We start from the raw sequence: 27,891 nt of genomic DNA on the forward strand, positions 1-27,891 counted from the left end.
AGTTTTGTAATACGTTCTTTTGGTATGTCTGATGTTGTATTTGTATTTTCTTTGTAACTGTTTCCACTCTTTGAGTGTGTGTTCGTCTTTTTTTTTGCTCCATGCTCTTTCTAGTCTTCTGACCTGTGTTTTTAGTTCTTTCAGTTCTTCGTTAAACCATGGGATTGAGCTATTCCTATGCGAGGTTCTAGTTTGGAGCAGTGCTATATTGTCTAGAACTGTTCTGCATCTGTTGTCCCATTCTTGTAGATCATCAAATTCATTTAATCTCTCCGCCTACGGCTTTGTCTTCCCTGATTGCCCCTTTTACTCCTTGGTCATCTAGCGGTTCAACCGATTCTTTTGCCGGCTTCCTGCTTTTAATATACCTAAAAAAAATTTTGTACTATATGTTTTTGCTTCCAATGCAATCTTTTTTTCAAAGTCCCTCTTAGCCTTCCTTATCAGTGCTTTGCATTTGACTTGCCATTCCTTATGCTGTTTCTTATTATTTTCAGTTGGTTCCTTCTTCCATTTTCTGAAGGATTTTCTTTTAGCTCTTATAGCTTAAATGGCAGTGGCAATGCAGACATCACACGGGTGAGCTTGAAGTACGAGATTTGGGGCAATTTGGACTGCAAGATCATTGATACTTAAAGTTCAACCTGGGGAGAAATCGAGGTTTAATAGCTGCTGTTTACACTCTGATAAACCTTTAACTGTTTATTTCCTTGTTACATAGGAGCCAACTTTTCAAAATTATTGGGGGTGTTAAGCCCAATGAAAATAACCCCTCCCTGGACACAAACAAGGAATTTTCTCAATATTGGGGGTGCTCAAGCACCCACAGCACCCACAGAGTCGGCTCCAGTGCCTTGTTATATTACCCTTCCAGCTCCTCCCCTTAGAACCAATAACATTTCCTCGATTTGCACAAGCTACAGCCATCGGAGCTGTTTCCTGAAACTTGCTGATGAATTAAACAGCAGGTAGCGGGGAAGGAGAGCCCAATCGGTGACCCGAGATGGTGAAGACCCTCCGGGATCACTTGGTGGACTGCCTTGAAGAGCTGGAGGCGAGCCAGCTGAAGAAATTCAAGCGGAAGTTGAACGAGGTGGACTTGGAAGAGGGCTTTGACAACATCCCCCGGGGCCAGCTGGAGAATGCAGACCCCCTGGACATCGCAGATCTCCTGATCAGCTTCTACAGGGAGGAGTACGGTAGCCGAATAACCATGAACATCCTGGAGAGCATCAATGAGAAGAAAGTGGCAGAGAAGCTCAAGAAAGCCCTGCAGGGAGGTAGGAGGTCTGGGTTCAGCCCTTTGCTTTCTCACTGTCCTCCTCCCTCTTGCCCCTGCTTTAAGGTAGGGAGTGGGACCCACAGAGATTCAGAGTTAAGAGGGCTTAGAGGGAGGAATAAAAGAGGAGGGTAAAATGGGAAGCCCTCTTTCCCTTCCCCAGCTAGACATATTGGTTGGGGGGGGGGGGGGGGGGGTTGCCATAAATTAAAATCTTTAGTGTTTAGAATTGTGGCATTAAGGAGAAACCTGCAGAGAAAATGTAGCTGAGCAGCTTTGGCTTAAGAACTTGTTTCTGTTTCTGTTTCTTTTCTTTTGCAATCGCTCCGATTTCCCAGAAAACTTGAATCCCATTTAAACTCGTTTGCCCGCCACTTTTCTCTTTGCTGCCCTCTTCCGTGTTCTTTGTACCCTCTGTTAATTCTGGCCTGGGCCTAGTATGGCAGTCACATAGTTGTTGTACTGAGAGGGGGAGCGTCGATTAACCGAGAGGGAGGGGTAATAGAGACACTTACTGCTAGAGAAAGAGAGGGCAGCTAGGAAAAAGGGAAAGGGTGATTAAACTGAGAAATTCAGGGAAAGAGAAGCATTAAATAGAGACGAACTGCAGAGGAGAGAGGTAAGCAGAAGCACTAGAGACAGTTACTGCTGGGGAAAGAGAAGGGTGATAAACGGACAGGCATTCAAACAGAGAACACTTACTGCAGAGGAGAGAGGTAAGCAGAGGCAATAGAGAGTGATAGTTAATGCAAAAGTGCAGGCAGGAGAAGGAGGCGTGATAGATACAGGAATTCCTTGGGGAAAAGCCAGATAGAGTCAGAGCCAGAATAATAGACATTAAGGGGGGAGGGGGGAGTAGAGACAGTAACAAATAAGGACAGAGGTGCAGCTAGGAGAAGCTGTGGATACAAGAACTCCTGGGGGGAAGTGTAGGTAAGGTTAATAAAAATTAATGGAGGGGAGAAGCAATATAAACAGATACAGTCATTACAGAGAGAAGGGACGGAAAAGGGCAATACACAGACCATATTCAAGCCTAAAAGAAAAGATAGATTTCTGATTCTTTAAAGCCACAACAGGGTCTTTGTGTGACCCTCACATCTAATAGATGCTGTGTGATCTGAGAATGTCTCACCAGAGCGCCTCCCTCTGGGGTCTTTCTTTCATACAGGCTCCCAGACTTCCACCTCCTCAGGGGCCAGTGGACAGTCCCAGACTTCTGGAGCAAGTGCTGGTGCTGGAAATGCTGCAGGTAAGCTGATATCTTGCTGCACTCCCTATATTTCAAAAAGAATCTACACTTTTTCCTCAGGTAGGGTTTAAAAACAGATCTGCTTAAAAAACAGAATTTATTAATAAAAAACCCACCCTTTAACTGTGTGCCTAAGGTTCATACCTGTTGGCTTGTATATTGGGTCAGTATTAACACCAAAGTCTGGCCACCTTACAAAGGATAAATTACAGATCTATGTGTAAAAGTTTAAAGAAATAAATATTCATTAAGGGGAACTGAGAAAAAATAGGTTTTCAGTGTAGATTAGGAGGGGATCGGAAAAAATGTCTCTGCTTAGAAAATTATTAGCAACTTTCTTATTGCCATCTTTATGTTCTCCACAGATTGTAATATCAAATAACTCAAAGGGACAGTTTTTGAGACTAAGGGGCCCTTTTACTAAAGCTTAGCACATACCAATGGACTAGCACTCACTTTACCAATAGTATGCATTATTTCCCACTTCATTGGGCAAAGTCCAATTTTTCACCTTTGCAAGGAATACATTTTTTCTGTGCAGTTTTCCATGTGCACAATTTTGTTCAAAGTCAATAGTTAATGAACTGCTGCAACGCAAAATGTGGGTTAAAAATTGGCTGCAAAATTTATTTTTAGTACAGGACCCTTAAAATACCAGGAGCCCTTTTACTAAAATGCAGTAAGTTTTTGCACGAACCCTGCTGTAGTAGCAAATATTAACACGTGGTTAGTGCAAAGATTGTGTGGGAACTGTTGGGGGTGTGCCCAGCATGTCCTCTGCAAGTTAACACACTGAAAGGTTCTATACTATTTGCAATTAGTGGTAATTCTGTACTAAGTGCTGTTCTGCAAATACCCACGTCATTTACATAGGGGCCCTTTTCTAAAGCTTTAGCGCACACTAATAATGGACATTAACGCCTGCTAAAATCTGCATGTCCTATTTTATACTTATGAGCCACCTAGCACTTAAGTCTGGATTGTATATATGGCGCCTAAAAAATCCACGCAGTAAAAAATTACGCCTAGGCGTATTCTCTCAAATATGTCTAAATTTTATAGAATAGACTTAAATTTCCGCCGAGCACCTCTCCACTCAACCAAATTTGGTCATGTCCATTTAGGCCATGTTTTACATGGCTTAAATTCCAACACCTAAATTAGGCGAAGAGTGGGTATATTGTATAATAATTCACATAGATTTTAGAAACGCCTATGACCCACTCATTCCAATGCTCATAATCAAGCCCCCTTTTCAACTATGCGCTTTGGAATTTACACGCACCATGTTACAGAATACACTTAGTGAGTTCTGCGTGTAAATCTTAATGTCAGTACTAATTAGCTAGTTAACCATTTAATTCTATGGACCTTAATTGGCCCTTTTTGTAACTAACAATGAAGCATATAAACCACAGTGAATCTCCTAAGGTCATAATCTGGCTTAATACTCTCGCTGTCTCTATCAAATTGTTATCCCCACTCGATACCTTGTAACCACCCCATTGTTCCATTTAAGCCACATCGAACCTACCAATAGGTGGTAAAATGCTGGATACAAATGCAATAAATAAATAAACCATTTAAGTTACATTCATTATTCTAGAATACACTTTGATTTCCATGCGGAAATTAAGGTGCGATATATAGAATTCGGGGGTTAGTGCACACCAAGCTTTAGTAAAAGGTTCCCATGGTGTTTATTTATTTATATATCACATATAACAAGATATAAAGCAATGCAAAACAGAAAACATCTTATGACCTTATCCAGCCCTCAAATTCTGAGCAGCATTGAAGTCCATGAAGGTACACATTATAAAACAGAACCTTCGTCTGAGGCCTTGGTTCTTAGAACCCCAAACTACATCCAGTACAAATAATCAAACTCCACCCCCACCCCACCTGAGAACTTATGGTGTATGGATTATTCCTAATGTGGGTCCCGTGGTGTTTAATTGCAAGGGGTGTGTACAAAGGGAAGGCACACGGGTGGGATATAGGCACGACTCCCACTTATGCACAAAACATACAGAATACATGGGTAACTGCTGCATTTAGGTGCTTGCACCAGGGGCGAACTGACCATTCAGGCAACTGGGCAGTGCCCGAGAGCCCAGAGGCTCTGCCTGGTTGTCCACTGCCACTTCACTCTACAGCTGCTCCCCCCCCCCCCCAGCCTCAGTCCTACCTTGAAGGGCCCTGGTGGTGTAGTGGCTTCTGCAGGGGCAAGAATAGGGTTTTTTCCTGCCCCAAAGAAGCCACTAGGCCACCAGGACCCTTCAAAGCTGGACCAGGGAGGGCTCATGTTGGCTCAGGGGTCTGTAGTGTGTGGGAGGGAGGTGGCAATTGAAGTGGGGGGAGGGGCTGTACTGCGAGAGGGGAGCAGCAGGCAGCGGCCGGGGGGCCCTAGTGACTTTTACTGTCCAGGGGCCCCTATCACTGTCAGTCCGCCCGACTCGCCCTGTGGCTGGCAGAAGAGAGTGCGCATAAACGTTACGCTAGGATTCTATAAAGGAACGTAGGAGCCTACATTCCTTTATAATAATAGACTCCTACCACGCACCCTGTTTCTAGGTGCTCTGTTTTAGAATTTGCCCCATTAAAGAGATGGTAACTTCCCCCATGTTAAGTCCTGTGCTCTAACAGCAATGGGCAGTCCACGTCCATTCTCCATCCATATCCCAGCCAGTTCCTGAGTTGCTGCATGTTAGCTATCATGCCACTGCAGTAACAGTTACCATGCTTGTTCAATAACAGCACATGCTAAAATGGGCATTAATTGCTTAACACATTCTAGTAAAAGGGCCCTAGCTTTTAAGGAAGAGGATTCTAAAATCAATTTTGAGGTAAATTTTAAAATTATCTGATTTAGGAATAGGAGCGTTTAGAATGAGACTATCGGAAAGACAATGAATACAATGACAGCAAGTGGTTAAAAGTTTATTAAAATATAAAAAGAGCCTCCATAATTCTGCAGGATTTTCACAACGTTTAGTCCTTATCAGAGATAAGATGGGGTTTAGAGAAACAGTGGTCTGTTATTTTATTTACTTTCATGTGTAGGCAGCCAGCCAACGGCAGCCTCATCGGTCTATTTTAGTATGTGACTTTGCAAAAATCCCTTGCTCTGTTCCCCACTTCCAGGGAATCTAAGAGAACATTATTTTGTAGGGATACACAAAATATATTAGGAAATTTATGAAGTGTAATAACAATTTTTGTAGTGTATTTGATTCAGTGTGAATTTAAGGATCAGAAGTATCAAAACTTAAAAAAAACCAGCCAGAAAGCATCAGTAGAAATGTCTGGAGACACTCACTGCAGGATTCTATATATGGCAACTAAAGTTGTACGTGCAAATCAGTGTGCATTGATGATTTGCACCTGCAACGTAATTGATTAATGAGCCAATCACCAATAATTGGCTGCTAACAACCAATTATTGGTGTTAATTGGGATGTGTGGATTGTATTCTATAACACTCCGTGCGTAAATTCAAGGGGGGGCGTGGCCAGGTGTATTTTGGGAGCATTTCAGGGGCATTTCCTGAAATTATGTGCATTGTTAGGTGCCATTTATATGCTTAGAACTATTCTATAAAGGGTGCAGATACTTTATAGAATTTTTCAGCGCCATGTATAGAATCTAGGCTTCAGTGGCCAGAATTTAATGATTTACAGATGGATTTGGCTTTAATGTTGTGAGATATAGCAAACCCCCAACCACGATTGCTTCATTGCAGTGCAAAGGTGAGGCAAAAATATTCATTAATGAATTAGATGAGAAATGTTGAAAATTCATTTTTAAGGCTAAGAACGAGTGTAATTGAAGGCACATGGATTATAATGGTTTAGAGCATGGTTCTCAATCCAATTCTCAGGACACACCCAGCCATTCAGGTTTTCAGGATATCCACAATGAATATGCATGAGAGAAATTTGCATGCTGTACCTCTGTTGTATTCCAATATCTCTCAAGCATATTCATTGCGGCTATTCTGAAAACTTCTAAACAAGCTGAACGAATGTTATTAATCTCTTGTATATTAATGATACCAATCTACTTAACTTGGAGGAAAAGACCTCACAAGTCCCAGATTGACAGCAAGTATAACATCTTCAGTGTCAGCTCTTATTGGACTTCGTTCTTATCATTGGTCACAAAAACCTCCAAAAAACTTTTTCTTCAATTATTCTATTATCTTAAAAAAAAAAAAAGGGTATCACAGAGCTAAGTGTCTCTTTGTTTAACTATTTTTGAGATCTGGTGCACGATACACATATAAAGATATAATTGAAAAAGTTACTAGAATAATTGAAGAAAAATTTCTTTGAAGGTTTTTGTGACCAATGATAAGAACGGAGTCCAATAAGAGCTGACATTGAAGGTGTTATATTTGCTGTCAAGCTGGGACTTTTGAGGTCTTTTCCTCCAAGTTAAGTAGATTGGTATCATTAATATACAAGAGATCAATAAAATTCTTTCAGCTTGTTTAGGTGTTACACACATTGGGGTTTGCTGAAATTAAGTCTATTCTGAAAACGTGACAGGCTAGTTGTGTCTTGAAGACTGACTTGAGAACCCCTGGTTTAGAACATGGTTCTAAGGGGCCCTTTTACTAAAGGATTGCCGTGTACCAATCCAGAATTACTGCCAGCCCAACTGAGGTGCTGACAGTAGTTTGACCCCCAGCGTACGCCATTTCTGGTGCTAGCAGTAAGGAAAATATTACTGCAGGGGGTTACCCAGCAGTAATTGGGTAGTGCAGCGCGCTGCCTGGTTACCGCCAGGTTAGCGCGGGAGCCCTTACCGCCACCTCAATGGGTGGCAATAAGTGCTTCCCCTCCAAAATGGCTGCATAGCAAGTGCAAACTCGCCGCACAGCCATTTCATTTTTTCCCCATTTTCTGCCGCTGTGGTAAAAGGGTCCCTAAGTCCATTAATTACCAAGGGGTCCTTTTACTACAGCTTAGCGCATGCTAAATGCTGCACGTCCTGTTTTATACCTGTGGGCCATATGGCACTTAGCGCACTTTAAGCTTTAGGAAAAGGGCCCCTAAATAAGCAGTTGATTTAAAGGTTTTGAATCCAGAATTGTTGGAGGCTGGCAGTAACAATGCTGAAGTAATTAGATTCAAGATTTGCGGGTTATCTTAGAATGGTGGGTTTAATGCAAAAGGCCTCCCATGAAGTATACAGTGGTGAAAACAGAGCTGTTGTGGGGGCTGACTCTTCTGTTCTCAGTCAAAAAGGTGAAACCTCGGAATATAAATTTCAAAATTAAAATTAAATCATTCTGTTTTTCTTCCCCCTTATTTACTAAGCCACGCTAGTGGTTGATGGTGCGCTAATGCCGACATCCCATTCACTTTGAATGGGCTGTGTCGGCATTGCTGTGTGGCTTAGTAAACAGGGGGGTTAGTCTTTTGGAACCAGTAAAAAGGCTATTAATTTCCTGCATCAAAGTTCACAATTTATTTTATTCAATTTGATATCTAGTACTTTTTAGTGAAAGGGATTCTGCAATCTCTTATGCTGATTGCTCTTATGCCTTTTCTTTCTTAGGGCAACACTTTGTGGACAAGCACAGAATTGCCCTCATCAAACGAGTCATCATGGTAGACCCTATCTTGGATGTCTTGCGGAGTGAAGAGCTGCTGAATGATGAGAAGTATGACACGGTCCGGAGCCGGCCCACTCCCCAGGAAAAGATGAGGAAGCTGTATGAATACATGAGGAGTTGGGGGCTTTGTGAGAAGGACATCCTCTTCAAGGCACTGAAGGATAATGACCTGCCTCTCATCAAAGACCTGGGCGGGGTCTAAAGAGATACAGCAAGTTAGTGATCACTGTGCTGCATTTAATCAGAATCCATTCTGGGGGGGGGGGGGGGGTGTAGAAGTTCAGTTTCAAAAAATTTTTTCTCATTCATCAAGGGACTTCATCCGGAAGGCATTCCAAGAAGCACAGAAATCCAGTTCCAGCTTCCACCTATGATCCACTCAAGAGATGCACAGAAATCCAATTCTGGCTTCCACTTAAGAGATGTACAGAAATCCAGTTAGAATTTTTCTTGTCCACACCCCCTCCCAGGGGCAGTTTTTACACTTCATTCCAAAAGATTCAGAAATCTACTTGAGTCACTTTCTCCTCCCCTAGTCCATTCCAAACAGTTCAGAAATCAGTTTCCAGATGTTCTCTGTCCCTGAGCTTCACTGCCAGATTCCACTGTAGGAACTCACCTTGAAAACAAATTCTCAGAGCCTCATGGATCTTCCTGTGCCAAAATCATAACCAGCCTATTCCTTGTTTTCCTGAATTCCTACTTCTTGTTCTTTCAATCCAAACAGTGACTTTATAAGAAAACTGACATATCTACCAACCCTTGGAAATTTTTATGTATTTTCTTAACAAATCTGAAATGATGGGAAACATATTACATAAGTAACAGGAAAATGGTCTTACTAGGGATCAAACACATTGAACAATCAATTAAAACACATTTTATTGCATACACATCACACTAGATATACTTACGGTAAGGTTTACTAGATTCTTGATATACTGCCTTACTTACTTATATATTTTCATACTGAAGTTTAGCTAGTCATTTTAGACTAGTCAGTCCTCAGGGCATATGTAGTCAATCGGGTTTAAGATTGCCACAATAAATATGCATGAAATAGATTTGTGTGTGTTGCTTACCTTGTATGCAGTTGTATCTCGGGCACATTCATTGTGGCTCTCCTGAAATCCCTGAGTTCAGATCTTTTTATTAATTTTTAAAAGTAACAAAACATTTGTACAAAAAAAAATGCTGTAGCATCAGAGAAATAAGTACAGTGCAAAATCAAATAAAAATAAAAACCATGAAAGGAAAAAAGGAAGATGCTATATAAAAAGGCAATAAAAAGGTTTCTATGGATGTCAAAGGGTAGGAGGAGATAAGTCATTTCTGTCTCCTGGATCCTTTGTATATCCATATCCAGAATGTCAATTTAGTGACAAATCCTGTTTTAAATAGGTTTCCAAGTCCAATGGCTTGCAAGTTATTTTTTCTTTCAACAAATTTTAGTTCAGATTTAGGTATCGTACATACTACATTCCACCAGAATGTAACATACAGTTAGTTCATTTAAAACCCACTGTTTCCCATAAATATAGTTCACAGTGGATTACAATAAGATTGTAGAGCACAGTAGTCTAGGAAATGACATAATAGAAATGCAAAAGATACTTTAACCTTAAAGCAAATATAGGGCCCTGTTTACTAAGGTGCGCTAGCGTTTTTAGCGTGTGCACAAAATTAGTGCATGCTAACTGTGTAGGCGCCCATAGGAGTATCATGCGTACCAACACAGCACACGCTAATGGTCAGCGCGCACTAAAAGCACTAACGCTCCTCTAGCATGGCTTAGTAAACGGGGACCATAGCGCACTAATAATAATAAAGAAAATCAGACAGCAACCATGAATCGGATTACTTCTTTGTCATATAGATCTGAAACAATAACGTCTTCAGACCTTTCTTAAAGATGGTTTAATTAGTACTATTTCTAAGATTATCTGGTAAAAGTTTCCAAACTTTTGCAGCTTGAAAAACAAACAGTGAAAAAATTTCTTTGAAGTGATGTCTTTGGGATTTGGGAGATCAAAGAGTGACAAGCTCCGAAAATTATACGGATGGTTCGTTAATGTATAATGTACAAGATTGATCATATATTGTGCAACTTGTCCAAATGTGATTTTTCCATAACAAACAATCCAACTTAAAAAATAGCCTCACTTCAACAGGCAACCAGTGAATCTTTTATGTAAGGAGAAGATTAAGCGTAGAGCTACATTTCGAACTGTTTAAATTTTTCTTATGTTTTGGTAAACCATATAGGTTATATTACAGTAATCAAGTTTACTAAGAATCAATACTTGCACCACCAATTGAAACAAGTTTACTGTTAAATACTTACAAATTGCTCTTAATTTTCTCATTGTAGAGAATGCACTCCTTACTATGGAGTTTATTTGGTGTCCTATATTACCACCAAAACAATCCACCGTAGTGGAGGAATACTGGGATCCCACGAAAGGTACAAAGATAAGGGAACAGTAGGAAATGGACTCTGGCTCTCCAGGGACAAATGGAAGAAACTTCAAAGATTCAATGAAACAATGTTTATTGATGATTGAGGACTCGACACAGCACTGTGTTTCGGCCAAAGGCCTGCTTCAGGAGTCTTGAAAGAGACCATCCAATAGGTCAGTATGCCAATAGGTCAAAATAACAAAAGGTATTGGGGAAAAAATGGTCTTGAAAAAGACCTTTGATTAATCCTCTGCAAACGCAGCTACGCTCTCAAGTTGGTGGCAAATACCTTTTGGTATTTTACCTATTGGCATACTGACCCATTGGATGGTTTCTTTCTTTAAAAACAGCATCAAGACTCCTTGACCACAACACAGTACTGTGTCGAGTCCTCAATCATTAATAAACATTGTTTAATTGAATCTTTGAAGTTTCTTTTGTTTGTCCCAGGATAGCCAGAGTCCATTTCACGTCCAACATACTTGCATTTTTCCAGTTACTTAAAATCAGCTGCAGGGTAATGGAGATTAATATATCAAAAAGTTTGAGATTGTTTTCGTGCACATCAAGTTGAGGGTGTGCCGTTGGCTCTCCTGAAATCCTGACTGGCTAGCTGTGTCCTGAGGACTGGGTTTTAGACTATTTGTGTTAGAAGTATTGCTGTTTTTATTATCACTTATATAATTTTATTTTTAACACCACCTTTTATTGATAGCTTACACCATGTAATGAGTTGTTTTTTTAAATTTGTTCCAGACTGTGTCTTAGTACAAGATGATAAGAATGGATATAAGGGGTTTATAACTGCAGTAGTGGAGAGCTGCAAACCAGTCTGGTTTTCGGGATACCCCTAATGAATATTCAGGAATATATTTGCATACAATGGAGGCAGTATATACTGTACTAGGCTGCACATTTTGGTTTGCTATTCACTAAAACAACTTATGAAATCTTATAAAATATTACAGAAAGTTAATTGTACAAGAATCAGAGAGAAAAGTCTTTTAATTACTCACCCACCATCACAGCATCTGATATCAGTTGTAAAGTTATAACAAAACTTACAAAATCTAACATCAGTACCTCTGGTAATTATAAGTAATTAGACTATATGAAGAAAGAAGAAAAGTTTGTTCCTCATACAAAGGTCACAGACCAGAGAGAATGCAGAGAAAGAAAGAATAAATGAAAGATTTGTAGCTATACAGAATTAGTTTTTACGAAGGGGGGGAAAGTAAAACCCCTTCGGGAAAACCCATAGGCCGTTGGACAGATCTGAAACTCTCTCCAAGCATGCCTGGTTTTTCAGAGTTCCTTTGTCAGCAGCATGGTTTTATAGGGTTTGGTGAGCATCCACCTCTCCTCTACCCTGGACCAATCATAGGTGCTGCATATGGGCTGGAGACTTGTAATTGGGACTTTCATATATCCTGGAAGCTTGCAATTGGTCCTTGCCATACCTTTTCTCAGTAACTCACTTTTGTAACAGGATATACCAGGTATCTGAGTTGCCTTAGCAACATGAGACCCCATCAGAGCATGTGACCAGCCAGAAATTCCTTCATGTGGCTGATAGGAAAAGAGAGATGGGAAATAGTGCAGTATACCTGAAGTAAAACTTAATTTTAGACAATACAGATATACTTTATTCATGTTCATTAGGGCTATCCTGAGAATCTGACTGGTTTGTGACTCTGGATTGCAGTTCAACTCCCCTGGTTTATGTAGAAAAGTAATGGAATGGCATTTATTATTCAGTGTAAAAAATGTTTAAATCATTGATGGACAGGCACGGAGAGCTACAAATCAGACTGGCTTTCAAAATACACAAATAATATTTAGTTTAAGAAACAGCTTATGGCAGTGGTACTCCCAGTTTGAGGGCTGCAAACAGGTGCATGCATACCACCTCCACTGTATTCAACTCTGTCTCATTCATATTCATTAGGCATCCTGGAAAATGTAACCCAGTTGCAGCTCTTGAGGACTGGGTGTTGATGTCACCGGTGTATGCTGTATAGTATGGTTATCTGAAAACGGACTAGTATATGGCCTTCCAGGACTTATGACGTGTACTTGTTAAATGATGCAACTTTGATGTGGCTTGAAATTGAGACTGTCTCTGGGGAAACAGGGCTAAAGTCAGAGATCTAAAATGTTGAGATTAGCTGATTTTCACATCATGGATCCAAAAGCAGTCACATTTTGAACTGTTTAATTTTATCACGTAAAAGGTAAAGATTTGGACTGTTTTATTACAAATTGTTTGCTCTAATAGAATTCTTTAAAACCTCATTTTTGTTTTCTGGTGACTTTAGCCATGTTTTCCCAGAGGTGGTCACAATCGTTGGCTGTTGGGTTTCTCCATTCCCCCAAGTGAGCTGTCTGCGTGGTGCTCACTTCTGCCTATGCTTCTGTGGATCTGCGTTCATACTGCCATTTCCTGATTGATCTGTGCTCAGATTTGTCCCCTGCTTGCTCCTGAATTGATCCAGAAGAAATCCACCTGGGTGGTGAACTAAAAAAATCCCACGGTGTGTAGCAAAAAGTGGATGAAGTGGGAGAGGGACCATGGATTCCAGAAAAGAGGGAAGCAAACTCTGTACTTCAAGAAGATTTATTGATCATGGACTCGATGCAGGACCTTTGTCTCGACCAAACGGCCTTCCTCAGGAGTCTTATGAGAGAATAAATGAGCAAAATCTTTGATGTCTTGTCTTTGAATCTTATGACACTAAAGACTGGTCTTTAAAAAGACCTTTAAGGTGGTGTCACAAATGATAGCAGAATATGCAGCGTACGTATACCAAACTGAGTAGCAAGATCTTGAAGTACCAAGTTTGCTTCCCTTGTTTCTGGAATCCGTGGTCCCTTTCCCACTTTGTCTGCTTTTTGCTCCTGAAGGAGCCCAGCTCCTATCCCTCAGAGTATTTTCAGCCTGTCCGCTTTTTGCTCCTGAATTGCTCCTGAAGGAGCCCATCTCTTACCTGGGCTCCCTGCTGTACTGTTTCTGAGTCTTGCACCTGCCTTTGCTGCTGTACCTGTTCCTATTTGCAATCTGTCATATAATCTGAATGTACTTTATTCCAGTGTATCTTGGGCTCGCCTTGTACACAAAGAAGTCAATAATAATTCATAAAACTGACCAAAAAATAATTGTTTCTTGAATATGAATTATGTGTTTGTATCATGTGTAATCTCTACAGCCACCAGGGCAAATTCCTTCAAATTTATTCCAGCCCTGCTTTACCTCGTTCATTTTCTTCTCCCAACCCTAGGTCCCATCTTCTCCATCCCTTTAGCCAATATCCAGTTTAGGATTAGAGGCTGTGTTGTCCACCCCCTTATACTTTGCAGTTGGCCCTTATTTGGAGCATACACATACACTATACACACTCTCACATTATTTAATACCACCTCTGTTGGAATTGGCCTCCCTTGCCCATCTCTTCATATCTGAAGAACATTACATGCACATTTTCCCCTTATGATAATCACACCAGTGCTGTTTTGTCCTCCCATGTGAATGCTCTCGTTGGTGGGGGTGCAATTATGAAGGCCTAGACCATGCAGTTCCAGTGCTGGTAATCAAACATATAAACGGCGAGTGACCGACTCACTCGCAAATGCGCAGTAGAGACTTCCCTCTCTGTCCCGCCCCCGCGTCAATACGTGATGACAGGGGGCGGGGCAGAGGGAAACTGCGCCGCCGAGGTTGCTACCGCTCCCCCCCCACTCGGAGTCGCCGCCGCCACCCCTCCACCCAGCCCGGGCCCTCTCTTCCCTTCTGAACTTACACATCCATTCGCCGAACGCAGCATCGCACATCAGCTCAGCTGCCCCTTCCTTCTCTGCCTGTGTCCCGCCCTCGCTGACGTTACAGGCAGAGAAGGAAGGGCCCACCCACGGCAGCCGAGCCGATGTGCGTTGCTGCATTTGGCAAATGGATGTTTAAGTTCAGAAGCGAAGAGAGGACCCGGGCCGGGTGGAGGGGAGCGGTGGCGACCTCGCGGGGGAGGGGAAAGAAAACCCCAATACCAGCCCATTTTTACGGGCTCAACGGCTAGTATTTAATATAAAGAATAACCATAATCTACAGATGGTGGAGACATTTTTTTCTTCTGTGGATTACAAAGAAACAAACAAGGCTATTTGGTGCCCAACACAAGCAAACAAGTAAGAACCCACTTCTTCCCTTCCTCTGGCCAGGTAATTGAAAGACAGTGAGTCATGCAATTCATTGTTTTCAATAAGTGTGTTCAAATAGGCCATTTGGTGACTATTTGGACTGCAGTAGGTTTCCATTTGTTAAGAATTAGTTACCATTTGAAGGGAGCAGGCTATAGACCTAGAAGGAGAGAGACAAGATGCTCGAAGCCTAAGAACAGGAAAGAAGAATGACATATTGCAAGGGTGGGGACTCTGAGAGAACTGGGTCCTGACTCCTTTTGAAGTGAGATAAGGATTCTTTTACTGAGGGTGTGTTTATTTAACAAAAGGACTGAAGATGTACCTTTTAAGGAAATGCAATATTTTGTATGTACCTTTTGGCAATTGTAACAAACGACATCGTATATGATGTATTCCTGGAAAAACCTGTACTTTGGGCTGAGAAACCCTATATAAAAATGCCTGGCCTGAAAGGCAGAGAGGGTCGCTGACAATCTTCCTCAGTTTGTCTCAGCAGACTAAGGACTAGATGACCACCTCCATGGCAACTCCCTTTTGTTTATGTTCCCTCACTACCCAGCTTTTTATCTGCTGCTGCTAATTTCTTATTTTTCATATTCTTGGTTAAGAATAAACTTTATTAACGTAAGAAGCTTCTTTTGTTTATAGTTGTTTTTGGTACTTATCAGGCCGGTGGTCCTAAGAAATCAGTTGGGGAATTTGTATGGGTGAGGTGCTGGGGTTTTGGTTCTGGGACCCAGCAACAACAGACCCGAACACTCTCTTATTCTGATCTCTAGGCCCAAAGTGAATTTAAGTATCCACCCCTAACCTTCCCAACTCCAACAGAGCTTTACTCCTTCTCCTGGGGGGTTGTAGCCTCTCACATTTTTTTGTGATAATCAGGGGCGTAGCTAGATGGGGGCATGGGCCCCCACAGATTTAGCCCTAGCCCCCTCTACTTTTGACCCCCCCCCCCCCCGCCGCAAACCCTCGCCCACCACTTTCAACCCTGCCGCCAACCCTCCCCTGCTGCCACCGGACATGCATGCAGAACATCAGGAGTCAGGACTCACAGAAACATATCAGCGAATATGTCAGAGACTGGCGCTGAAGAAAACTTTGGCTGGTGGGGGTTGGGGACCCCCGCCAGCAAAGATACCTGGTGGTGGGGGAGGGTCTGTGGCTGGGGGAGGCAAGCTAAAATGTGCCCCCCCACACCTCAGGCTCTGGACCCCTCCTGCCGAGGTCTGGCTACAAGCCCTGGTGATAATTCAGACTTTTTTGTGCTGCCCCCTGGCCCATTGTTTTCAATTATTCCTTCCCATCCACACAGCCAAAAACACATTCTCATTCACTTGCCAACCTCAAACATCTATCATAAATGAAAACCAACTTTTTGTGTGACATCAACTCTACTTGTTCTGTCTGCCTTCCGGATTAGCCTCCTTCACCATTTTGAATCTTACACTCCCACCCTTTGCTCAATATGACTGTGTTCAGCCACCATGGTCCTGTTCCTTCAGGCCTCTGCATAGTCTTCTGGGACTCTGCTTCAATACTCCTCCTCTCCCCCTATATATATATATATATATATATATATATATATATATATATATATATATATATATATATATATATATATATATTTCCACAAATGGTGTAATTTTGCTCATAGTCTATACTGTAGATGGTTCTATGCTGTGTGTCCCTCTGAGTGTTCCTTTAGTTGTCTTGTTCTTTAATTTGTTTCCTCTTTGCCACTCACTGCAAAAGCCTTCACAGTTTCCTGGAGCTTGTTTACCCTGTTTGTGCCCTGTTTTATGGTATGTTGTCATTCCCATTGTTTCCCTGTTCCGCCAATGTCTGTTCTGGGTAGGAGGGGTCATCTGGGAAATGTAGTTCTTGAAAGGTTCTTGCTTCCTAAACCTCTGTAATAATTATTGTCCCACTCTTACACCAGATTTTGAGTTTTCCAAGTACATCAGGGCCAATTGTATACTAGGGGAGTGCTTCATTCTTAATTGCTGTCATCTTATTTTATTTATTTATTGCATTTGTATCCCACATTTTCCCACCTATTTGCGGGTTCAGTGTGGCTTACAATACATTGTGAGTCATGGAATTACATTGGTTACAATATGGTTATGGGTTATATTGAGAAGAGTTATGGGAAGACAGTCGAAGTCAAACATATTTTGGGAAAACAAGTCAAAGTCAAACATAGTTTGGGAATGGAACAGTAGAATGTAACAATGGGGAAGTGATCGGCGATAGAACAATGGCGAGAGAACAATAGGGTATAACAGTTCCATCTGTGGGTAGAGTTTTAAGTGTGGTGAGATTAAGGGGAAGAGAGATCAGAAGAGAGTGTATTGCCCTATCTCTGTTAGTGTGTAAGGACTTCATATGTTTTGATTCTTGCCATAGCTTTTCTCGAAGAGGTGAGTTTTCAATAGTTTGCGGAAGTGGGTTAATTCATAAATCATTTTCAGGTTGTGTGGTAGTGTATTCCAGAATTTCATGCTTGTGTAAGAGAAGGTTGAGGCATGCAGTTCTTTGTATTTTATGCCTTTGCACTTAGGGAAGTGGAGATTGAGGAAAGTTCGGGATGATCTTTTGGCATTTCTGGGTGGCAGGTCTATTAAGTCAGACATGTATGCAGGGGCCTCACCATGAATGATCTTGTGGACCAAGGTACATACTTTAAAGGTGATACGTTCCCTGAGTGGGAGCCAGTGCAGTTTCTCACGTAAGGGTTTTGCACTTTCGTATTTTGGTTTTCCGAAGATGAGTCTGGCTGCTGTATTCTGGGCTGTTTGAAGTTTCCTCAGTATTTCCTCAGTATTTGTTCTTTGCAGCCTGCGTATAGTGAGTTGCAGTAGTCCAGATGACTGAGTACGAGTGATTGCACTAGGCTGCGGAAGACAGATCTTGGAAAGAATGGTTTTATTCTTTTCGGTTTCCACATGGAGTAGAACATCTTTTTGGTTGTGTTGTTCGCGTGAGTTTCGAGTGTTAGGTGGCGGTCGATAGTGACTCCAAGGAGTTTTAGAGTTTCTGAGATTGGCAGATTTAGTTTAGGTGTGGTAATAGCGGTAAATTTCTTCGTGTTGTATTGGGAGGTAAGTATGAGGCATTGAGTTTTTTCTGCGTTCAGTTTCAATCGGAATGCATCTGCCCAGGTATTCATGATGTGTAGACTTTGGTTGATTTCATTGGAGATTTCATTAATGTCTTGTTTGAAAGGGATAAATATCGTTACATCATCTGCATATATGTAAGGGTTGAGGTTGTGGTTTGATAGAAGTTTTGCCAAGGGAATCATCATTAGGTTGAAAATAGTTGGCGATAGGGGAGATCCCTGCGGTACTCCGCATTCAGGTGTCCATGTAGCAGACGTGGTTGAATTTGATGTAACCTGATATGAGCATGAGGTTAGGAATCCTTTGAACCAGTTTAGGATGTTGCCTCCTATGCCAAAATATTCGAGTATGTGTAGTAGGATTTCGTGATCGACCATATCAAAGGTACTTGACATGTCAAATTGTAAGAGGAGTATATTGGTGCCGGTTGCAATCATTTGTTTAAATTTGGTCATCAGGGTAATTAGTACTGTTTCTGTACTGTGGTTTGACCGGAATCCTGATTGGGCATCATGTAGTATTGAGAACTTGTTGAGATAGTTTGTGAGTTGTTTGGTTACCATCCCTTCGGTTATTTTGGTTATTAGTGGTATAGATGCTACTGGTCTATAGTTAGTTATTTCGCTTGCGTTTTTCTTTGTGTCTTTGGGTATTGGGGTGAGTAAAAGTTTTCCTTTTTCCTTTGGGAAAAGTCCATTTTGTAGCATGAAGTTCACATGGTTTGTTAGGTCTGTTATAAATTGTTGAGGAGCTGATTTCTTGAGGTTGTTTGGACAGATGTCTAGTTTGCATTGGGATTTGGCGAATTTTTTGAGTGTTTTAGAGATGGAGTCTTCTGATATTAATTTGAATTTGGTCCAGATCCTATCTGCTGCATATATTCCGTCTTCAGGGTCTAGGCAGTTTAGGAGTGTGGTGTATTCGATAGGGCTGGTGGGTATTTTGAGTCGTAATTGTATAATTTTCTCCTTGAAGTATTTCGCGAGGTCGTCGACCCCTGGTATATCTTTGTTTATTTATTTATTTATTGCATTTGTATCCCACATTTTCCCACCTATTTGCGGGTTCAGTGTGGCTTACAATACATTGTGAGTCATGGAATTACATTGGTTACAATATGGTTATGGGTTATATTGAGAAGAGTTATGGGAAGACAGTCGAAGTCATACATGTTTTGGGAAAACAAGTCAAAGTCAAACATAGTTTGGGAATGGAACAGTAGAATGTAACAATGGGGAAGTGATCGGCGATAGAACAATGGCGAGAAAACATTAGGGTATAACAGTTCCATCTGTGGGTAGGGTTTTAAGTGTGGTGAGATTAAGGGGAAGAGAGATCAGAAGAGAGTGTATTGCCCTATCTCTGTTAGTGCATAAGGACTTCATATGTTTTGATTCTTGCCATAGCTTTTCTCGAAGAGGTGAGTTTTTAATAGTTTGCGGAAGTGGGTTAATTCATAAATCATTTTCAGGTTGCGTGGTAGTGTATTCCAGAATTTTGTGCTTGTGTAAGAGAAGGTTGAGGCATGCAGTGCTTTGTATTTTATGCCTTTGCACTTAGGGAAGTGGAGATTGAGGAAAGTTCGGGATGATCTTTTGGCATTTCTGGGTGGCAGGTCTATTAAGTCAGACATGTATGCAGGGGCCTCACCATGAATGATCTTGTGGACCAAGGTACATACTTTAAAGGTGATACGTTCCCTGAGTGGGAGCCAGTGCAGTTTCTCACGTAAGGGTTTTGCACTTTTGTATTTTGGTTTTCCGAAGATGAGTCTGGCTGCTGTATTCTGGGCTGTTTGAAGTTTCCTCAGTATTTGTTCTTTGCAGCCTGCGTATAGTGAGTTGCAGTAGTCCAGATGACTGAGTACGAGTGATTGCACTAGGCTGCGAAAGACAGATCTTGGAAAGAATGGTTTTATTCTTTTCAGTTTCCACATGGAGTAGAACATCTTTTTGGTTGTGTTGTTCGCGTGAGTTTCAAGTGTTAGGTGGCGGTCGATAGTGACTCCAAGGAGTTTTAGAGTTTCTGAGATTGGCAGATTTAGTTTAGGTGTGGTAATAGCGGTGAATTTCTTCGTGTTGTATTGGGAGGTAAGTATGAGGCATTTGTTGTTGTTTCTAACTGGTGTGGTGTCCAGCAATTTATTTACAAGGTAGAAGAGTTTGTGTGTGTCTCTGTAGTTTGGGCCAATCATTGTTTTGTAGTGTAGTCTTTTAGTCTGTTTTATGGTATATTTGTATGTCCTCCGGAGTGATTTCCAGGCGTTCAATGTGTGTTCATCTTTCTTTTTGTTCCATGCGCGTTCTAACTTTTCTGACTTGTGTTTTGAGTTCTTTCAGCTTCTCGGTGAACCATGGGTTTGATTTTTTCCTATGTGATGTCCTGGTTTGGATTGGGGCAATTGTGTCTAATGTTGTCTTACATATGTCGTCCCATTCTTGGAGGAATTGAATGGTGTCAGTGTTTGTTAACCATTCATTTTGGTAGACTTGTCGCCAGAATGCTGTGGGGACTATTTTTCCTCTCGTAGTGTATGTTGTTCGTTCCTGTTTATTGGCTGCGTTCGTACGTATTTTTCGCCAGTGGAGGGAGATATATGCTTTATGGTGGTCTGTCCATGGTGTGGGTGTCCATTTTGTGTCTGTGAGTAGGAGAGTAGAGTCTGGGTCAAATTTGTGTGTAAAAATGTCTAGTGTGTGTCCTTTTTCGTGTGTTGGTTGAGTGTTAGGTGCATGTAAGTCCCAGAGTTTTAAGAATTCTTTGCATTCTTGTGTGCCTGTTGAGGTGTCGTCTTCAAGGTGTAGGTTGATATCTCCTATTATGAGGATGTTTGAGGCAGAGACACATGTGTTTGAGATGAAGTCCATGAGTAGCGTTTGGGAGACTTTCCATTTTCCTGGTGGTCTGTAGAATAGGATTGTGCTAAGGTGTCCTTGTAGTTTCGGATGAGTGATTCTTGTCGAGGCGATTTCGAGTTGTGGTGAGGTAGATTCACCAGTGGTTGTGGTGGTGAACTCGGATTTGTAAATTATGGCTATCTTCTATCCAGATCTGTAAAGTCTTGGAAATAAATATTTTATTGTCATTGTATTTTATCACTCCTTTTTTGCTGGCCTGCACCAAAAGCAAGTCCTTGAGGTTAGGGTTCAATATCTTTATCAGGATCAGTCTGGGCCTGCCTTCTGGCACTGGGGATTTCCTAGGTATCCTGTGGGCTCTGCAAGCTGAGTGAAAACTATGCCATCCAGCAATGCTGGTGAAATAAATAGACATAGATTTTTTTCAGAAATATCTCTGTTTCCTTTTCCAAGCCCTCCAGTGCACCCACTATGAGCACACGGCATTTCCTCAAGTGATTCTCTTAAGTCTTCCATCTTTTTGTAAAAGTTCTGGTATAACTTCATTCTGTGAGCCAGACTCCAATATCCCTAACTCATCCTCTGTCTCTCTGATTCGCTGTTCCATTCACTCTCTCCAACATTTCTTTCAGTTTGGTTCTTACTCAACCCACTTCATTTTGTATTGAGCATAATTTTTAAAATTAATTTTGTCATTTTCTTGCTCAGGGCTTACAGTATACATGCTCTGGAGCCTGCCGCTCGTGGCCGACTCCCCACAGAGCCGGATGAGGCCGTGATTACTGTTGGTCCACCACCATCTTGTTGTTAGGCAGTCCTGCATTGTCTACTGCCTCGCTGTCTTTCTCCTTTTCACCACTCACAATGAAGCTCAGGTTGCTGCCTTCTGCCCCTGCCATGCCAACATGTAGAGACACCTTTGCAGACCAGATAATTGTCAGCAGCAGGTGTTATTTCTTAATATATTAGGCATTCTAAGGGAGCCCCACGAAGCCTGTCCACTGTTCAGCTCAGCAAAATATGGCCCCTCCATAAAGAAGTCAGTTTGAATAAGGGCTACAATGCTAACTTTAACAGCTTAATTTTAGCCATCTAAATGAAGCTTATTTTGAGTTGAACCTAAACACAAAAGCTTGGTTGAAAATGAGTATAAACACAACCATATAGATTTAGGATGCTCAGACTTGGGGGCTTCAATTCAACTGGCTAACCTGAAAATCAATTCTAGCTATTCACCAACAGCATTTAGGGTTGAATTTATTTATTTTATTTATTTGTTACCTTTGTATCCCTCATTTTCCCACCTATTTGTAGGCTCAATGTGGCTTACACAGTACCAGAGATGCGTTTGCAGACTCCAGTGTTAACAAATACAAAGTGATGTTGTGGTAAGATAAAGTTCATGTGGCACAGCCACATTAGGGAATCAAACAGTGGAAGAGTTGTGTTATGGCCATTACGTACTTTAGTTTTGTTGTGTTGCCGAGATCAGGAATTTAAGTTGGATCGGTAGGGTATGCCTTTTTAAACAGATTAGTTTTTAGTGTTTTCTGGAAGTTTAGGTGGTCGTACGTCATTTTCAAGGCTTTTGGTAATGCGTTCCGCAGTTGTGTGCTTATGTAGGAGAAACTGGATGCGTAGGTTGATTTGTATTTAAGTCTTTTGCAGCTTGGGTAGTGCAGATTTAGGTATATTCCTGTTGATTCGGATGTGTTTCTAGTTGGTATAAAAATATGCCCCAACATTTTCTGTGATTCCTCTCCCCATCCTTCAGAAAGCTCCAAATACCAGGCCAGTGGGAAGATGCTGTCTTAACCAGCCTTGCACCCAGCATAGCCCTGGCAATGTCTACCACCAAAATAATAAGAAGCCAAGAAGAAGTAAGACAGTGTCCTGGACTGGTAGCTTGGCAGTTGGGGGTTTCTGGGGAAGACAGGGAGTATTGGGAGTCTTTTGCTCTCCAGTGGGAGAGAATCACAGAAATTGTTCAAGAAAAAGTGAATTGTGGACTTCAGTCACAGGATAAGCCAGCTGTCCATGCATGTAGGTTTGGCCAGTAGCATTAGCTGGTTAGCAGTTAAAATTAGAATTATCTACATAACTTTCTTCCCCTAACCTTATACTGTCCCTAAATCCACTCAGAATTTGAGCACTTGTAAATTAACAAAGGCCTCATTTAACTAGCTTGATGGCTCTGAAAATTTACCTCTGAAGGTCCCTATAGTTTGTTTGGACTTTTCTTGCCTTGTTTGCTAAAAGTATTGTGAGAGCCTTTGAGGCAATAAACAACATTTGCAAACATTTCGGACGTGTTTAATGCTTCTGCTTGTTTCTGATGTCCTAGCCACGCTTCCCCCAAAATGGGACTCCAGTCCTCGCCCAGCTGTCCATGACATATCATACCATGGCTCTATCAGGTCTATTGGTAACAGGCCTGGCAATCTGCACGTCACACTGTTAGCCACAAGGAAATAACTCTGGTCCATAATTGACATAATTTCTCAGAGCTGTGGATAAAATAGTTTGGTGTTTTAGTCCATGTGCATGCACAGGAATAAAGGGCAGTAAATAGAGATACTTATCTATTCTGTCTGTCTCTACATACAGATAGAGGGGTGGACATATTGTCACAAGGGGGCACTCATGCACCAGCTTGAGCTTGGGAATCTGCCACCTCGCCATGCACGGGTTGTAGAAATCCAGATCACACAGTCTCCGGAGAATGCCCTCCCTTGGCTCGGGACTTTTCAGTTATGAAGGACACAGAGTTTAGATGCTGCAAAAAGCGTTAACCTTAATTACTTCCAAGTTTAAATAGCAAAATATGCTTTCCTTCAGAATACTCTGAATAAAGGATACAAGCTTTATCCCACACACTTGCAATTCACCAATTTTCCCAACTACTCTAATGGTTCACAGGGATAACCCTCTCTTTCTCTTTTACCAAACTCTTTTCAGAGGGTGTCACTCTGCCCAGTTCTGCTCCCTGACCTAGGACAGGGTTTACTCTACATAAGCATTACTGCACTTTCTGGGATTTCTTCTGGGCTTGGAGACTCCCTTTAGGCATTCCCTATATTGCCTACTGTGGCCGGAGCCATCTAAACCTTACCATACCATTTTACAACCCAGGGAAAATTCTTGTCATTACTCCCTTCTGGGTTTGTCTTCTGGCAAAGAACAATGTAGACTTTCCCAGCTTCAGTGCACAAGCCTTTTCCTTGTCAGCACTGGTCACCATAGGAGCTAACTTTTCAAAATGATTGAGGAAATTACCCCTCGCTGGACACAATCAAGGAGTTTGCTCAGTATTGGGGGTGCTACAGCATCCAGAGCTGGCTCCTCTGCTGGTTACTCGGGCACCTTCCCCACTTTCTCTGAGTAGCAGCACTTGAAACACAGATTCTCTTGCTTCCTTTGCCCCTGAGTTCCTGTCCTGCTTTGGGGTACTAAGCCTAAAAGCCCTCAATTACAGTGGAGGCAGTTGTTTCCTGCACTGGCCATTACTGTCCCATTTGCCAGCTAAGCGATACATACAGCAATGCCAAATTACCCAGTTCCAGGCTGGAGATGTTGAGACAGTCCTGGATTTCTTTTTCTTTTTATTTATAATTTTACATTTATTAAACAACATAAATGTAATGGAAATACAAGAAATTGTTTTAAAAAAGAGAAAAAAAAATTAGAATGGAAATTACACAATTACTTTGTCCACAAATAAAGATCAAGATACTAGGTAAACAGAAGGAAATTAATTATCCATAAGCGTGAAGAGCAAGTTTTATCCTGCAAGCCAACATTACAGCATATTACTTTCTTTGGGGTTCAACTAAGGAGTATTAACACTTTCCTTTGCTATTAGAAATTGTTGCAGTTTTAAGGGGTCAAAGAATATATAGTTATTCGATTGAAGGGATACTAAGCATCTACAAGGAAATTTCAGTTTAAAAACTGCGCCCAGGTTGAGAAGCCTTGCCCTATATTGCAAGAATTCTCTCCTCCTCCTCTGTGTGTCCCTCGCCAAGTCTGGGAAAATTTGAACTCTCGAACCCAGAAAAACTGCATTAACATGTTGGAAATAAATCTTAAAGATATTGTTCCTGTCCATTTCAAAGGCAAAAGTAGCCAGCAGAGTGGTCCGTTCCGTCACTACGTCCAAGGAACTCTCTAAAAATTCAGTTAAGTTCAACTGCGGGTTTTGCGGTTGTTGTTCATTTAAGTTATTTATAACTCCTGTTATGTACTCAGCCTTAACAATGGGTGGAAAACCCTCCACTGGTAGACCCAGCACGTCACCAAAATATTTCCTTAACATCTCCACTGCTGGAATCAATGGAGACTTGGGGAAATTTATAAACCGCAAATTATTCCTTCGGAATTGGTTATCAAGGAATTCAATTTTACGTGCCTGAATTTCCTTGTCTTTAATTAAGTTAGTCGTAATGTTCTTGAGTTTAGCGACTTCTCCTTCCAACAATGCTGTTTTATCCGATTGTTCTTGAATTTTAACAAGTCCTGGATTTCTGATTGTCCCATCCAAGTGCATTCATTATGAGACTTGCAGCATTGATTTCAATGGGCAGGATCAGACACTACAAATCCCACACTGCTTTGGGATATAAGTAAAAAAAAAAAAAACAGCCTGGAGCTAGGCAACTTGGCATCTCTGTACACTAGAGGGGAAGATCAATGGCTTAACCTCACTAGCTAAGCCCTACAGCTTCTCTGGGGAGCACCTCTCCCTATTAGCTTTCCAAATAGGGCTTTCTCCTTCATCCAGCTCAAACAGGGAGCATCTTAGCTCTCTCCCTGTTAGCTTTATCCCAGGGCTTTTCTAGCTTTGTGCCAGAACAGCAACTGTTTCTGGCAGGCTGCAGTGCTGCTGATTACTCCCAGCTATGCCAGGTGCTGATTGACATACCTGTCCTAAGGCTTTGTTCAGCTCCCCTGACAGATGCCAAGTTACTCCGTTCCAAACTGGAGATTTTTTGGCCAGTCCTGGTTTTGAACTTACTTCTCAAAGCAGTGTGCCCATTGAAACAAGGTTTGATTAACAAGAGATTGGAGAGTACTTTGCCCATTATCTGGCCTGAAGCCTGTACACGGAACTTGTTGCCCTATCAATTACATTGGTTTGAGTGTACAAGAAGGCAGCAGCTGCATTGAGGACCAAGAAAACCTCCTTGGGTGGACAAGCTTCAGCTTTGTGATGTCACACGTATCAGTGTTGCAAGTCCCATAATGCCCCAGGATGGGGTGGTCAGAAATCCAGGACTGTCCTAAAATCTCTACCTTGGAACTGGCTAACTTCGCATCTCTGTCCCCTGAGCCAAAAGTCTCAGTGGCTTATGGGGAATGTAGTTCTCCTAGCCTTTAAGGACCCATTCCTGCCATTGCTTAGACTCTAAGGGGTCCTTTTACAAAGGCGCCTTAGCGTTTTTAGTGTGCACTAAAAATTAGCATGTGCTAAACAACAGAGATGCCCACATAATCCTATGGGCGTCTCTACCGTTTAGCACAAGCTAATCATTAGAACACGCTAAAAACGCTACTGCACTTTTGTAAAAGACTCTCCTAAGGTAATGTTTCACTATGGTTGATCCTTCCTTACTGCTTGCTTGTCACAGTATATATCTATAAAATACCTTTTTATTAGACTAAATTAATACAGCTTGACCAGAGTCCTCCATGAATAACCTTATGATCAGAATATGTCACTTCTGAAGCTGATGATGCAGTACTATGAAACCAATAAGAAAGGACTGAACAAAAAGTTTGGGCTTTTGAACACATGAATCGTACAATTCTATTACTTGTCACCGTCTGGTTATTCCTTTATTCTCCCCACCCCTACCTCATTGAAACGCTTTTCATGTTCACGTATAGTTTTGTTCATTCTGTCCTAACCTAAGGAAGGGGAAGTTAGTTCCCAAAGCCAGTTAATAAATATATTAAATTAGTCTAAACAGAACGGTATGACCCATACTTTAAAATGTAACTAATAAGTGCTCATTTGTATCATCAAAACACTGTCCATGTTGATCATTAAAAAAGTACATCAATGGGAGTTCACCTCTATGGATGGTATGTTGGATTTGTAAACTTCCTATCTCTTTTGAATATTATTCATCCACAGACTACTGACCTGCCCAGACAGCAGACATACCTCTCACTGTCCCCCTAAAGCTAGCATAGATACTGGGGGGGGGGGGGGGGGAGGGGTGCAGCTGCAACAAGGCCCATTCAGCAAAGGGAACCCCACCACTATCCATGCATCTGTACTGCTCACCCAACCTGAGTCACTCTACTACTACTACTTAACATTTCTAGAGACCTACTAGGGTTACGCAGCGCTGTACAAATTAACAAAGGACGGTCCCTGCTCAAAGGAGCTTACAATCTAAAAGACGAAATGTCAAGTTGTATAGCTTTCATGAGGAGAGGTGTAGTGGTTAGGTGCCGAAGGCGACATTGAAGAGGTGGGCTTTGCGCAATGGTTTGAAGATGGGCAGGGAGGGGGCCTGGCGTATGGGCTCAGGGAGTTTGTTCCAAGCATGGGATGAGGCGAGGCAGAAAGGGCGGAGCCTGGAGTTGGTGGTGGTGGTGAAGGGTACTGAAAGGAGGGATTTGTCTTGAGAGCGGAGGTTACGGGTAGGAACGTGAGGGGAGATGAAGGTAGAGAGGGGCTGCAGAGCGAGTGCATTTGTAGGTTAGTAGGAGAAGCTTGAACAGTGCGGTCCCTGATTGGAAGCCAGTGAAGTGTCTTAAGGAGAGGGGTGATATGAGTATATCGGTCGAGGCGGAAGATAAGATAAGCAGCAGAGTTCTGAATGGACTGAAGGGGGGATAGATGGCTAAGTGGGAGGCCAGTGAGGAGTAGGTTGCAGTAGTCAAGGCGAGAGGTAATGAGAGAGTGGATGAGAGTTCGGGTGGTGTGCTCAGAGAGGAAAGGGCGAATTTTGCTAATGTTATAGAGGAAGAAGCGACAGGTCTTGGCTATCTGCTGGATATGTGCAGAGGAGAGGGAGGAGTCGAAGATGACACCGAGGTTGCGGGCAGATGAGACAGGGACGATGAGGGTGTTATCAACTGAGATAGAG

The 27,891-nt window shown here is 41.9% G+C and overlaps 1 protein-coding gene across 1 annotated transcript; it reads left to right on the forward strand.

Annotated features, from left to right (window-relative positions):
- Positions 1-903: 903 nt before the first annotated feature.
- PYCARD (PYD and CARD domain containing) lies at positions 904-10,955 on the forward strand. The gene is made up of 4 exons (XM_030209602.1): positions 904-1,280; positions 2,451-2,531; positions 8,100-8,372; positions 8,471-10,955. The coding sequence occupies exons 1-3, from the start codon at positions 1,004-1,006 to the stop codon at positions 8,357-8,359; spliced, it is 618 nt and encodes a 205-aa protein (XP_030065462.1). The 5' UTR covers positions 904-1,003; the 3' UTR covers positions 8,360-8,372; positions 8,471-10,955.
- The last annotated feature ends 16,936 nt before the right edge of the window (positions 10,956-27,891 follow it).

This window comes from Microcaecilia unicolor, chromosome 7, assembly GCF_901765095.1.
Source record: "Microcaecilia unicolor chromosome 7, aMicUni1.1, whole genome shotgun sequence".
Classification (NCBI taxonomy): domain Eukaryota; kingdom Metazoa; phylum Chordata; class Amphibia; order Gymnophiona; family Siphonopidae; genus Microcaecilia; species Microcaecilia unicolor.